A 14,422-nucleotide genomic window follows, 5' to 3' on the forward strand; every position below is an offset into this window, starting at 1 on the left:
CGGCGCGTCTCGACCGTGGCTCAAGCCTTGTTCTTGCAGGAAAGAACGACGGAAAGCAGAACCAACGAGGGCAGGAGCGCAAAAATAACACAGACACTCTCACGCAAACCTCCAATCCCACCCCCTTTGAGCCTCATTTTGGCTGGCCCTCCCTCCTTCAACTTCCCTTTCCCGCCTTGCACGCACACACAAGCAAAGGCTCCTTCCCTGTGACACTCGATAGACGGACGGGTGGATGCCGCATCGTCACTGCAGCGAGTGAGTGAATCATGGCAGGCAGACGTTCAGGTCGCGCTGCCGCCAAGCGGGCTGCGGCTGCTCTAGGTGAGTCTTGAAGTGTTTCGTCGATTTCGCCTTCCAATCCCAACACCATCCACCAACAAACAATCAATCAATCAATCAAAGAAACCTCTGCAAGTGCAAACCTCGACCTCCTTTTGCGCATCTTGGACGCAACCGTCGCATTCATCATCCTCCTCCATCATGGCGCCCCGTCCAAGGATCCGCCTCAAGCTGACGCGCAGTTCCCAACCCGTAGAGAGCACGCCAAAGACGTTTGCCGATATCGAGGACGAGGCCATGCCCGACGCCGACTCGGCCGCTGACGATACGAAGCCTCAGGCGGTTCCCGACCCCGACGACGAAAAGGACGAGGACCACCAGCCCAAGGAGGAGTCTGGCGACGACGATGATGCAGCCGACAAGGACGACGAGTCGGCCAAGGAGCCCACCCCGCCGCCTGTGCCAGTCATTAGAAGAAAGAGGCTCGGTCGCCCACCCAAGAACCGGCCCCCGGACTGGGACAACATGATTACCGTGCCCGCCGACGAGGCCAACACCCCGCGACGCCGCGGCCGCGGTGGATGGCGAGGGCGCGGCGGTCGCAAAGGTGGTCCAGCAGCGCCCAAGGCCGAACAGGTCATTGACGCTGAGGGTACTATCGCCGAGATCGCTAACGACGAGTGCGTGCTGCCCGAGGACCCTGAGGGCGAGACCAAGGTCGACAAGCTGGGCAATCTCCAGGGCGGTCGCGACTACCGCTGTCGCACATTCACTGTGACGGGACGCGGCGAGAGGCTCTACATGCTCTCGACAGAACCGGCGCGATGTGTCGGTTTCAGGGACAGTTACCTCTTTTTCACTAAGCATCGCAAGCTCTACAAGATTATTGTCGACGACGATGAGAAGCGGGATATGATTGAGCGAGATATCATCCCTCACTCGTACAAGGGCCGCTCAATAGGTATCGTAACAGCACGCTCTGTATTCCGTGAGTTCGGCGCCCGCATCATTGTCGGCGGCAAGCGTATCATCGACGACTATAGCGTTGCTCAGGCTCGTGCCGACGGTGTTGTAGAGGGCCAGCTCGCAGACCCTGATGATCACTTTGTCGAGGGGGAGCCGTACAACAAGAACCAATACGTCGCATGGCATGGAGCCAGCGCCGTCTACCACACCAACGCTCCCTCGGTGCCCATCCCCAATGGCAAAGTCGAGTCCAAGAAGCGCAAGGTCAACGTCAATGACATGAACTGGATGCTGGAGCATGCCCGCGAGGCCAGGTACGTTCCTCTGGTTGGCGAATAGCAACACTCTGTCGGGAACTCATCACTAATATGTCACACCCTAGTACGTTCAATGCCGGCATTAATGCCATAAGAAAGCTCAACAATGCCGGCGTGTACGACATCCACACCAACGTGGTGCAGTACCCAGCAACGATGCAGCCGACGCGCGCCCGCATCGAGCAGGTCGCCCCGGAGGACGAGCAAGCTACCAGGGGCAGCAGCGTGTTCCCTCCTCTCCCCGGCAAGATGGCCCGCAACTTCTACATCGCCGACACTTACTTGGAGACGTCGTCTGCGGGTGTGATCTCGGCCTCGGGAGTGGACGATACGGCCGGATCGGCCGACTTCCTTGCCTCGTTCCAGGGACTGAGCGCAGTATCAGATGAGATCAAGGATCTCCTACCTCCCGAGTGCCGAAAGGCCTTTGACAGCGCCGTGGACAAGGAAGCATCGTGGCGGTCACAATGGGGGCCGGAAAGCGAAAAGATGTCGCGCCGACAGCCCGTCATCGACAAGGCCATTGTGCCGTACAGCATGACTTGATGGGAACGCAGGGCGCGGACTCGACTCCCTTTACGACGGGTGGATCTATGTCTATTATGCAACCGTGCTGTACACTGGCCTTGTTACTCTCACGGTTGCTCCCTGGTGTCACGGTCGGCGATTGATGTGTGCTTTTTGGTGGTTATGGATGGGGAGTTGAGTGTGCCATGCCATGCCATGCCATGCCATGCCATACCATGCCGGGCAGGCTTGGGAGAAGGAAAGCAGGCGTTTGGTGTCATGGATATTGACGTGTTTCTTTTTTTTTCTACCTGCACATTTCTGGTGCGGCCTCGCGTTGTTGGGCATTGTGTGTACCGAGCATTAGCGAGGACGTCTCTCTCGGAGACGAAGTGGAATACCATGAGCTGTAATTCCGGATGATTCTGTTATGGACATGGGTCTCTCCTCTCGTCTCGACTATATGTATGAGGTGTCGAGGACAAGCAATGTGTGCGTGTGTGTGTGCCCTGATGAGAATCAACACAAGAAAGACCTCGGTCCTGTCGGGTCTACTCAACTCGTCGCTTGAGAGCAAGGAGCTGCAGCTTGCCTAGGTTGCCTTGCGTTAACCTGTTGCACTCGCGCCGACAGTCTCTAACCGCCGGTAACGCGCCTTCGACAGTTCGGTAGCTCCGAGCCCCGGCTTCGGCCTCTTTGCGACGGGCTACGGACCTTGGCACACGAGAGCAACCGTCAAGATGAGAAGCGATGCGAGGGAAGAGGCTTTTTTTTTTTTTTTTTCCCGCCCCCTCCTCTCGGTCCCTGTCGTGATTAGCTTCTTTCTCTGCTCTTCTGTCTCTTCCATTCCGAGGCCCGTGATAGGTACGATCCTGCCCTGCCTCTCTAGTCTCGGGTGGATTTCATCGTCCATGTCGCCAACCACTTCGCTCTGCTCCGTGGCCCCCGCTTCGCTTGGACTTGGTCCTCTTTTTCCTTCTTTATTTTGTGTGGCTGGCATTTCCTGTTCCCTCCCACCCCACGCGGATCCGATGGACAGATGGTTGCAGTAGGGCGAGATGATAGTGCAAAGTATTTCACGCAGAAGAAAGAAAAAAAAAATTGTTCAATTCCCCAATACGGGTGTTGGCAGGTGGCGACCCTAGCCAAACTAGAGGTCAAGCCGAGAGAGTTGGAGCTAATGTTGAAGAGAAAGGGCAGACGACCAGAAACCAGGGTCTCGATCTCCGTGTCCAGCGGACGCTTGTGACGCAGGTGCTGATTAGTTGGCATCGACTACATGAGGCACATTGACTTGGCCGGTCGGACGTCGCCTTGCAATGGATGATATCCCATGTGCGTGTATTCGTGCAGATGCCTGCTGGAAGCTGCTGGATCAACGTGCGGTGGTGACGACGACGACAAGGTCAGGAATATTGTACTGTACCGTAGATGACGACGCGAGTTGGCCTGTACGGTACTGTAAACTGTAAGTCTTGACTCTTCCGGGGGCGTCTGGCTTGAGCCATGTATCAGAGATATTGCCATCGAGACGTCAGCTCAAGCACTCGTGACTGTGACTGTGACTGTGACTGAGAGTCTGACTGCTGCCTTGGTTACATAACCGACCGTGACGGGTCATGAGTGAGATGAGGACGACGTCGCTGCTTGCTTCTCGTCCGTCATGCCTTTCATGATGGGATGCCGACTCCTCCCACGCGGCAGCCACCTCATGGGGTTTGCCAGACACAGCAACCCCCGAACTGCCGAGATGCACCAAGTTACACGACGAGCCCTGATACTGTACAGTACTGTACATGCGTACGGTTCAGTACACGCATGCAGCGTCGCAGCACCGGCGTCGGGGCACGGGGAGCACGGATCGAAACACCACCCACACTGGCCGTTGTATTGATAATCATGGATGGATGGCATCTCCTGTGCCTGGCAGGCACCCGAGGGCAAAGGCAAATGCGCTGCTCCCGACTAGGCAACGAGTCGGACGCATTCGCCTCCTTCTTCGTCATCTGCGAGCGATCTTCACTGCCGGATGTTGGGTGCTAGATGCACAGGTTGGCGGGTTCTGCCTTCCGGGGGACGGGATCAGTCTCGCCGGTGAACAGGGACGGTACCCCGAAGGTAGGTACGTACAGTAGACAGCAACGGGCAGGGTTGCTCCGGGCCTGGGGTTCGGATCCTCACAGGAGCCCAGAGGTGGTGGCCTGTCGTTGGCTGATCCAAAGACTCATCAAGTCAGGACAACTGCTCGCCAACCACCTGGTGGAACCGCTGTGCTGGTTGCCCTCTCTGGGGATGCACTATGACGCCCAGCCCATCCGATGCCCAGGGACTTGGGCTAGACGCTTCCACACGGCTGGGTTCCATGGGATAGCTTTGCCTGGAAACTGCGGTCCGGGTCACCCATTTGATGACCCGTTAACCTCGCTTCACACTCAACTGCACTTGCATCAGTCTGGATCGCGACTTGATACTCTTCCTGCAGTAGTCAGTATATGCTCATACATACGCGCCCGTTCGTGGTCATATACATCGCCCATGACACCCAGATTAGTCTTGGGCGTTGATTACACCTCAAATATTGCCCGGGCGCCGGCTCGATCCCGCGGGTTTTTCACCTGGCGGTATAGGGTAGAGACATGTGTTGGTCGCTATGTAGTTGGTTCAACAGATGATGCGGCGTGTAATCCGGAGGGCAGTGGATTGTCATGCTAGGTGGCGCACCAGCATCCGTACGCCGGTATGACTTGGGTCCAGTCAGGTTGTCGGACGGCCGAGTCGTGTAAACTCGGGAGGCCGATGAGCAAAACTCTGGTGTTTTCGCTTCCATCAGGCTCTGTTCGCACATGTTCACCATGGACGGATGACCATGTTCCATCGAGCCGCTGCTTTCTCACCGCCTCTGCCCATATACACCAGCTCTTTCTGATCAAGTCGCCGCCACAGCATGCCTCAAGATGCGGCTGACACTTCTCGAATGTGAGGCCAGCTGACATGCCAGAATATCTACCCTGCATGCCGTACAAGTACAAGTGGTACGGGATTTGAACAAGGCCGAAGAAGGAGTTGACCGTGCGGCTGTGTTCCTTTCTTTCTTTTTTTTCTTCTTCTTCTTTTTTTTTCTTTTTTTTTTCCCTTTTCTTTCCTGACCAACGATCGACGCTAACCCCAAAACAAAGGGAGAGGAAGCCAAACCACCTCATCTGTTTTGTGGATGTTGAGTTGGCAGAAATAACTCGGCTGCACGTCACGGCTGGGGGATGAGTAGCATGGCGCTTAGGCGATGAGGGGTAGACTCCATTGTGATCCATCACAGCAAAGCCCATGGGTTCGCCCCCACGAATATCAAATGCTTGGCTGCCATCCAGCGGTAGAGGTCGGGCCCTGGAAAACACAAGTACCATCACGCGAGTGAGAAGGCGCTTGTTGCGGTGAAGACGAGATCCGCCAACAGCGCTCCGCTCCGCTGGTTCCAGTACACCCCCAAAACGAGCCCAGACACGACGGCGGACTAAAGGATTCGCCGTTGGACCTGGGCCCGGAGCGAATCAAGATTCGAGGTGAAGCTTCCATTTCCTCTCTTTGGCGACGACACTTGGTGATGGTGTTGTGCTCAGATCTGGCTCCGCTGGCCCTAGGCCAACCGTCTTCCGTCTGCCAGGCCAAGATTGCGGTGTATCTCCATGTGATTCCGTTCACATTTGGCAGTCAGAGTTTGCTTGGATAGTTGACAGGCAATCAAGTCCCAATGTGCCATCCAGAAACAGTCGAGATCCCAAACAGCAGACAGCCGTCAACACAGAAGATACCGAGAAAAGACAAGCCTCAAGTTTCCATACTGCATTAGTACTAGGGCGTCAGTCCCTTCAAAGCGGAGACCGTCTCCATCGCGATTAGCCTCCGTGCTGCTGGTGGCTTTGGCCGTCAATCGCCGCAGCTACGTCTGTGTGTTGCGGGTTGTGAATGGTCCCTGCTCAACGTCCCTTACAACGCTCCAACCGTTGTTTGTACTGTCCAATGCGAAAATTCGGGTGAAGATGAAATAGCACCGAGCCATCACCAGACAGTGGCCAGCTGAGGATATGGATTCCGCGGCGGCTGACTGGCAAACACTTTTGCCTAGGTAGAAGGCACCCGTCGATTCATGTCCTGTACTGACCCGCCATGAGGCCGTGCACATGGAAAAGACCCTGACAATGAAGGGTTGCCAATTCTGTGGCCCCAATTGGCAACAAGGACTTGGCGGCTCCAGCACAGCAACGCTGGGTCGATGGGCTGGACCCTAGACCCATAACTTGTCGTCCCGAGCTTGTTCGATGCACCATGGCAGCAGCCACCGGTACTTGTTCAGCCTAAAGAGTCTGACTCGGAGCGTGATCCTGGGATAACCATATTGGGCGTCACAGGATAACATGTCCCCTGAACGAGTCAACTCATTAGAGTTGAGGCCTTCACCAGCGCGTCTTGGTGTAGGCACAGTACCAACGTGGTGTCAGGTCCATGTCAGCCGCTGCCGCCAGGCCCGGAGGTTGCAGATCTCCACGAAGCCGCCCTGACCAGCTCGCCCGCCAGACCCAGGCACATCAACAACTGACATGCGTGCATGTCAAACTGCACTCCACACCATGGTTTATGTTGGACAAAACACCGGATAGAAATCGAGATGGGACTCAGCCCTTCTGACAAGTCAAGATCCGATCTGCCCCCATGGCAGAATGGCATTCCGTCTGGTGCAGGACAACAGAACTGCAGGAAATCGCATCTCGAGCAAGCCTGCAATCCATGTCGACCAACTGCGGGAGCAGGGAGAATCCGCTTGTGTTGAACACATGTTTCGCCTCATGGGCTAATGCCACAGCGCTCACATGGCAACCTGGGCCGGACGGTTCGAAATGATTGACCAAGTAATCTCCTGGGGGAAACGGCGCTACTGGCCTGCAACGCGACACCTGCCCTGACCTGTGGACCCAAATCTCCCAGAGCAGGGCTTGTGTGGCCAGTCAGGGAACCATCGCTGCAGTATCGTTGGTGGCAGTGGTTGAAGACAACAGCGGTGAACAAGTTGGGGAGAAGAGAGGGGATGAAGCGCGTTACGTACGCCTCTATCACCGCGCACCCACCCTGGCGCAGTTGTCGAGCAAGTACAATGTACTGCAGATGTGCTTGATCGGTGGTCTGCAGTGGGTTACTGCGCGGGAGAAAGGGGTTGTTGATGCACGTCCGACCCAAGTGTCCCTTCACCATCGAGTTACACGCCGGCAATGGTGGACCTGAGGCATTTCCCTCCGCATGTTCGGGTCCAGGATGCTAAGGAGCTGGTTGCTAGTCGCCTTCTGAAGACTTCGTGATCAAATGAGTGAGAGGGGACGCGGAGGCTTCACATGCAACGCAACTGGTGTTTAATCGTCTGCGATTCTCTGGGTCGTTTTCATCATGATCCATGAATAGAACCCCCTGATTTGTGCTTGCTGATTGTTTGCTGTTTTGGTTTATTTTTACATTCTGCTGACTGGGTATTGTACGTGCCCGCCCCTATATGCGGCCAAACTTTGAGAGATGTGTTGAGATGGAGCGGATAGACTCCTCCATTCACCAGTTGGTGGTCAAGCGCTTGGTCGATCGAGGGAAACCGACTCAGCCATCCAATTCCTCTTGGAGTGCGGCCAATTCTGGCAACCCTGGAAGGGTCGTTCCACCGGGCTTGGGCTTCAAGAACCACTATGCTCAAAGGGCTGATGGGCGATGGGCAGCGTCGAAGAACCCCGGCCCACTCTGGGAGAAATTCTGCACCGGTGACTCGCTGGGCAGTGTCTTGCATCCTAGTCGCCCTCGAGAACGGTGAGGTCTGATCGACGGCGTCGGGAATCCCTGCAGCCAGCGGTATTTTCGTACCTGGGTGCCGGGGTCGACTGGATGCCAAATCTCCTCCTCCGCCCCGTTTTGTGGTGAGTGGAAGGGGTTCTGGAAGCACGCCTCAACAAGTCGGTTGGCCACCCCTACCTGGGCAGGCTTGGTAAAAATCCGACCAACCAGAAGTCGGATGAAGACGGGGAGCACTGAAACGGGGACTGGCCGAGGCACCGAGACGACATGATTTCATGAGCGTTATTCTATGAACTTTGTTATTGTTGTCGTCGTTGCTGTAATTTGATAATATCGCGTCTCTGCATTTGATTGGGATGCCGGCACAGGGTTTCGAGAAGGAGCAACAGCAGTCTCACTCAGAGGACGGCCTCTGTGCTGCGCCTTGCTAGAGGATTAAGACAGGATGGTACTGTACATAGGGCACGGAAAGGGGTAATGAAAGAACGACTTGTGTGGTGTTGATTAGCAGAGGAGGGCAACGAAACCTGATGATGACGACGAAGTTGACTGTTGGTCAAAGTCATGTCCGAACTCTGACGCTGGACGAATGAGCAGGAGGGGAGCCCAGTGATCGCTTGCCACGCAGAACCTCCTGGTGGCAACCTGAAGGCACCTCTGATGCACTCCCAACCTTTTTTTTTTTTTTTTTTCTTTCTTGCCCTGACGGCCAAGTCAAGCTACCCGACACCAAGGAAAAGAGCCAAAGAAAATAATGACCATGGCTGGCGGCGGGCGGGTTGGAAGGTTGCTAGTGACGTTCTCCAACCACCCCCGAAAGCCCTCAGGCTACTGCACCGCGAGGCGCTACAATTGCACTCTCTGACGCAGACCAAGCCCCCGAGAAAAAGGCCATCAGGAGGTTAGGCCCTGTGGCCCTGGTTCAAGTCCCGTGTCATCGAAGGCACATGGAAGAGCAGAGCAAGAACCAAAACGAGGCAGGCACATGGAAGTCTCCACATGCGGCCACGATGGGACGGCGCTGAGTGGATGGGCAGATGAAAGGTTTCTGGATCCTTTTGCCTACTGGCTGACCCGTTGAGCGTCGAGCATCGAGGTTGCGAGGGGACCCCGTGAGTGGAGGACCTCGCCTCTGTCCGTGAAATGGCCCCCGACGGCTCGGATCAGGTGAGGGCTCATGACTGGCCAGCCATGCCAGAAATAGTGTCCACAGCCCACAGCCGTCTCGGAGTTGGCGCCAGGGAGGGAAGCTAAGGCAGAGTGCGAACCAGGCCGAGCGAGGGTCTCGTTGTCCCCATCGGCAAGCGCAGGCAAGAAATGGTTTTACCACTTGGGGACAGCCGAGAAAAAAAGTTGCTGATGGATGTTGTTCGAGCCTGGATCTCTACAGGTACCCTGGCCAACTTGAACACGTCGACGGGATGAAGGCTGACGCTGCTGGCGAGGATGGATGGATCGGATGGAGAGGGTTACGCACTGTGATAGCAGCCGAGCTCATGGATCACTCATGATCCGAATGCCCGCCCGCCCATCCATTCTCCCCATGACCGCGTGAATACCTAGACAAAACCCCGGGACAGCCACTGAGCCGATGCACAGTACCTTCACTCGTTCGTGCGTGCCAGTCGACTGAGATGTTTCGTGGGCACCACCGTATCTGAAGCGAGCCTAGGTAGCTAGCCCAAGCAAGCCCAAGCCCAAGCCCAAGCCGTGGAACCACTGTAACGACTGCAACGCCAACCCAAGAACAAACCCTGAGGCAGCAGGACAACCTACAAAGGCCGACGACCCCGAGATCCCGGCTGGGAGGAAGAGGAAGAGACGGATGCCCGTGATGGAGGTTTGCTGCTGATGCTGCAACTGAGGCGAACATACCCGGCTCTCCGTGGCCTTGCCTCTCCTCCGCGCCAGATTCGGGAGTCTGTGTGTGCATCCATCGTGCGCACCTTGGCACCTCGTCCATCTGGAAGGAATTCGACTGCTGACAATCGGCTGAACTCACATCGTAATCATGGAGACGGGGGGGCTGCGAGTCACCGGTACGTACACACATATGGACATGGACAACACGACCAGACCAGGAGGACGCACAACCGCGGTGGGAGTGGTGGTCATGACCTTGCACCTTGCCCTGGACAGGACAAGCCTGTTGCATGGCTCGTTCGCTGATTCGACCCCACTCAATTTTTTTTCTTGCTGGGTTCTCACGCATCCATCTGAGGTTCCACTCCCTGACTCCCCTTCCATCATCCCCTCTGCACCAGCTCCCACTGTCATTCGTTGTCACCGGCCATCAGCCCAAGGAGTGACCTCTGCCTGCAGGTACTCCAGGGCGGTGATGGCCGCTGGATGGTACATGGATTCTCCGCCTGTAGGTACTGCGCACGAGGTACCTCTGCCCAGTCCCGTCCTGCAATAGCGTCCCGTCCATCGAGTCTTGCCCCCTTCCAGGCCTCTTCTTCCAGGTTCCCACGGGCGGGCAGCCAACCCCATCCCATCCCATCCCATCCCATCCCATCCATGGCCGTCCATGATCCATTGGCTCAGTCTTGCCATGGGCTCTCACTCGTCGGCGACTCGCTCACCCCATATTTTATTTTTCGTTGCTCCACGCCCTCCGCCGTTACAGTACAGACAGTAAGGTAGGTACAGCGTACTCGCTCTTCCTTAGCCATGACTGCCATGTACCCGTAGCCGTGCGTGAGTGAGGTGCGCCGCGCCGCCCACCTTGCCATTGGATCCAATCCACCTCACCATCCACGGACCCATCCCATGCCTGTCCGCCTGCCTGCCTGCCTGGTCGGTCCCGTCGGTCCCCCATCATCATGCTGGCTGGGGCCATCGCATCGAGTGAGAAGAGACTTGGCTGGGACTTGACGGGCACTGCTACAGACCTGTACGTAGTAGTAGCGCACGCCCACTACAGCAGTGGTGGACACCTGAGCCCGCCACGCCCTCCTCCACACTAACTGCATCATCCCCATCTCCCCATCTTGCCATCTCCTGTCCCTGCTCGAGCATTCTCTTCCTTCATCCTCTCACCACTCCCTCTCTCATTCTCTCTTTTCCCCTTCTTCATCCTCATCCTTCCTCCTCTCTTCCTCTCCTCCACGACAAAAACCGAATCCGCCGAATCCCCCGACAACTACTAGTCACAGACCTCGCTGGTTTGTAGACGTCAGGATTCAGGTCTTTTTCGCGCGAGTCTCTCCTTGCCCCGTCGACCGCCTACCCAGCCCGCCGCTGTTGTAGGTCGCTGTATATCAACGAACGGTTCCTGTCCACTTTTTGCTTGCCCTCAAGTCAAGTGCAGACCCTCACCAACACCTTTCGGAGATCGCAGTTTCGGGTTCTCTCTCCCTCTCTATTTCCTTGTTCACCCTCATCCGCCTTTTTCTCCTCGGTGAGTGCTCCTCTTGCCTCTCGCCCGTTGTTGCCGTTCCATCCACCGGCCTAGCCACACCTTGATCCGATTGCATGCCGCCGAATTCTCCCCTCTACCTTTGCAACGGACAACGCGACATCAGCCACCCGATATATTGTCTACACGACCCTGACTTCGATACTCATGTCGGTATCGCTTCGACAACGCTATCCGATTACCACCAGTCGCCGTCAACACAACACATGGGGCGTGCTGGATCGATCTCGTCGTGGCCTCGGTCGTGGATGTGATGACAATGGACGGTGCAATTTCCGCACCATGTTGCTAACCAATCTCCCAGAGTACTAGTTCTCAGCACTCACCGGATTTCCTATCATCCTCCCCGCGACACTGTTTTTCTTCCCGTTTACGACAAAAGCAAGTTTCCTTAGGTCGTTGTTGGTCGACCATCCTTCTACGTTAAAAACCGATCCGTCCCGAATCACTCTCGATCTAGACGTTTTGCCCTTATCCCCAGTCGACACGACATCGGAAATTGAGGTGCACCGTTAAATGGCCTGTCAAGCCTACTAGATACACGTCGATCCTCGCTCTACCGCCATCAAACACACGCTCACACCCCCGGGACGTTTTAGCTGTGGTGCTCATCCACAGCTTTCCTTCACGCGTCCTATCACCGCTCTCCTCTCCGACAAAGGTCGCGTTCCGATCTTCGTCGGACCCCCTTCCCAACCTTCATCATGCCCGGTGGCGTGTGTGCCGTCCTCGATTACGAGGTCGACATGATGGCCGAGTACGTTGCTGAGATGGCGCTGCGAGTTGTCACTCCCGAGGCCTCTCTGACCTCGCCCTTCCGCAAGTTCGTGTCTCAGATCCTCACTTCGACGAGGCTCCCGAGCACCACGATCCTTCTCGGAATGAACTACCTCGCCAAGAGGATCAACACCTTGAAGGGCCAGGGTCCCTACAAGGCCTCCGAGGGTCAGGTCTGGCGATACCTGACTGTGTCGCTTCTGCTGGGCAGCAAGTTCCTCGACGACAACACCTTCCAGAACCGGTCTTGGTCCGAGGTTAGCGGTATTGCCGTGTCGGAGCTCAACTCGCTTGAGTTTGAGTGGGTTGAATCCATGGGCTGGCGCCTGTATGTCAACCTTGACCTCAGCAAGGACTACCAGGCTTGGCTTGAGAACTGGCGTGATTGGCAGGACATGAAGAAGCGACAGGCTGCCCAAGCCAGCCGCGAGAGGCTCGCTTCTCTTGTCCCCGCGATCGACACCGAGCTCGCCAGGTACTCTGGCCAACGCCAGTCTCCTCACTCGCGCTACCTCCAGGAACAGGTGGCCGAGTACGAGCGTTACCAAGCTATGAAGGCACAGCAGCAAAGCTACCGCCCTCGTGGCGAGGTTGCTTGGACACACAACCCGTGGAGTGCTCCCCTCACGCCTCCCGACTCGGGCTATGGCACACCCGATTATGCCATGTCCGCTTCGTCGAGCAATGCTCGCTACAACGAGTGGTTCTCTCAGGCTGCTGCCCAGTACACCAGCCGATACCCTCAGCCTCCCGCTCACAACTCGTTTTACCCCAACTCCCGCCACAATTCATACGGCGGTCACTACCCATACACCCAGAACATGTGGGAGCACGGCCTTGCTGAATGCAGCTGTGCTGGCTGCGTCGACCCGATGAAGCAGCAGGTCCCCTACTTTGTTCCTCACGGCTACAGCCAGCCGGTTATGGGTTAACGTCACAAAAGTTATATGTCCTCGTCGATGGAGGATTAATGGCTCTCTGACCGAGGGCGTTCGGTCTTGGAAAGAAGAAAAAAGTTAGGGATTTCATTTTTTTTACGGCCACGATTTTCTTTTACACGCATCCCGAGAACGATACATTCGCATCTTCAGATACCCAGGCACGACAAAAATTGTTCATCACATGACCTTTCGGCGGATCATTCTCAGGATTTTTATCACATCGTCGCGATTGGCAAACACGAAACGAGTAGCTGAGCTGGGCCACATCCCGCGATGTGCCATGTCCCAGTCTCTTTCGTGGACCAAGACAAAATAACGCGGCATTCTCCTTTTGTCTTACTGGTATACGCTCTGTAATGGTCATCTTCGGCGTTCTGGTTTTTTCATCATTCACATTATACGGTCCGGTTCCGATAGACTTTGCGGTTTTTACGGTTTCCAAACGGCTTTGGCGCTCTCTTTTTTGAGATGGCATATGCGCTCAGGGAATCACCTTGGACTTACTGCTCTACGACAGCAGTTCTGCCCTGGATCGAGAGCCAAAACAATACCCACGATGGGACTGGCTCAAGACCCGAACCAGTGGCCCGAGGCACAGTATTCTCCACTATAGATGGCGGAAACGGCGATTGATTAATCGCATCCACTCGCTTGGACTCATTTGTGCGGCATTCGATTCGCACTTCGATTTCACTTTCTTCTCTGTCCCACGAGGCTCGCATCAGTCGCACCGACCACGGCTCCGCAGCTATTCGTGCCGCGGCCACCGAGCGGTCTCATCAGTCAAGCTTCGATCGATCTTGCGGGCGGTATATATTTTCAACTTGTCTTTGTTTGTTCTTCTACGTGGCAGACGGCTCTTGACCACGCAAATGGGTTTATATGACGGGGTTTCATGCATTGCGTTCAGCGGGTAAAATAAGGATCTGGGACGGTTTACGGGGTTTGACATTTGCTTCTTCCGTGTTTTTTTCTCTGCCTCTAACCATCTTGGCGCTTGGCTAGGCTTGAGTATCAGTTTGATACCAGCTACCTAGACAAAGGTCATGGAGTCAAGGAGGCTTTTTTTTTTTTTTTGTTTTCTTTTTTCCATCTTGACGACTCCGGCGCTGTCTTTTCTCCTGGTTTTGTCTTCAGTAGAGAGGGACATCGGGATTTTTTTTCTGCTTCTTCGCGTCGGTTTAATGGGGATTCGTTTCGATGGCGGTCCTGTGTGACCGAGGGCATCAGGGTTTTCTTCTCTTGACGAATTGGGACGATTCTTACGGAACATTGAGGGCGATATCGAAGGCATAGGACGACAAAGCATGCGAGCTCAAGCTGCTTCGAACCTTGATGCTGTGATACAACGAGACGGGTATAAGTTATCCGTGGTATCTTTTGACAGCTGC

The 14,422-nt window shown here is 55.6% G+C and overlaps 2 protein-coding genes across 2 annotated transcripts; both read left to right on the forward strand.

The window, feature by feature from the left end:
* Positions 1–269: 269 nt before the first annotated feature.
* NCS54_00066300 (Hypothetical protein) lies at positions 270–2,111 on the forward strand (the record flags this gene model as incomplete). Its single annotated transcript, XM_053146309.1, has 3 exons — positions 270–324; positions 539–1,562; positions 1,631–2,111. 3 exons carry the CDS (start codon positions 270–272, stop codon positions 2,109–2,111), a joined length of 1,560 nt encoding a protein of 519 aa, XP_053002284.1.
* Positions 2,112–12,017: 9,906 nt separating this feature from the next.
* On the forward strand, positions 12,018–13,022 carry NCS54_00066400 (Hypothetical protein; the record flags this gene model as incomplete). The annotated part of the gene is made up of 1 exon (XM_053146310.1): positions 12,018–13,022. One exon carries the CDS (start codon positions 12,018–12,020, stop codon positions 13,020–13,022), a length of 1,005 nt encoding a protein of 334 aa, XP_053002285.1.
* Between the last annotated feature and the right edge of the window lie 1,400 nt (positions 13,023–14,422).

The sequence above is a fragment of the Fusarium falciforme genome, chromosome 1, assembly GCF_026873545.1.
Source record: "Fusarium falciforme chromosome 1, complete sequence".
NCBI lineage: Eukaryota > Fungi > Ascomycota > Sordariomycetes > Hypocreales > Nectriaceae > Fusarium > Fusarium falciforme.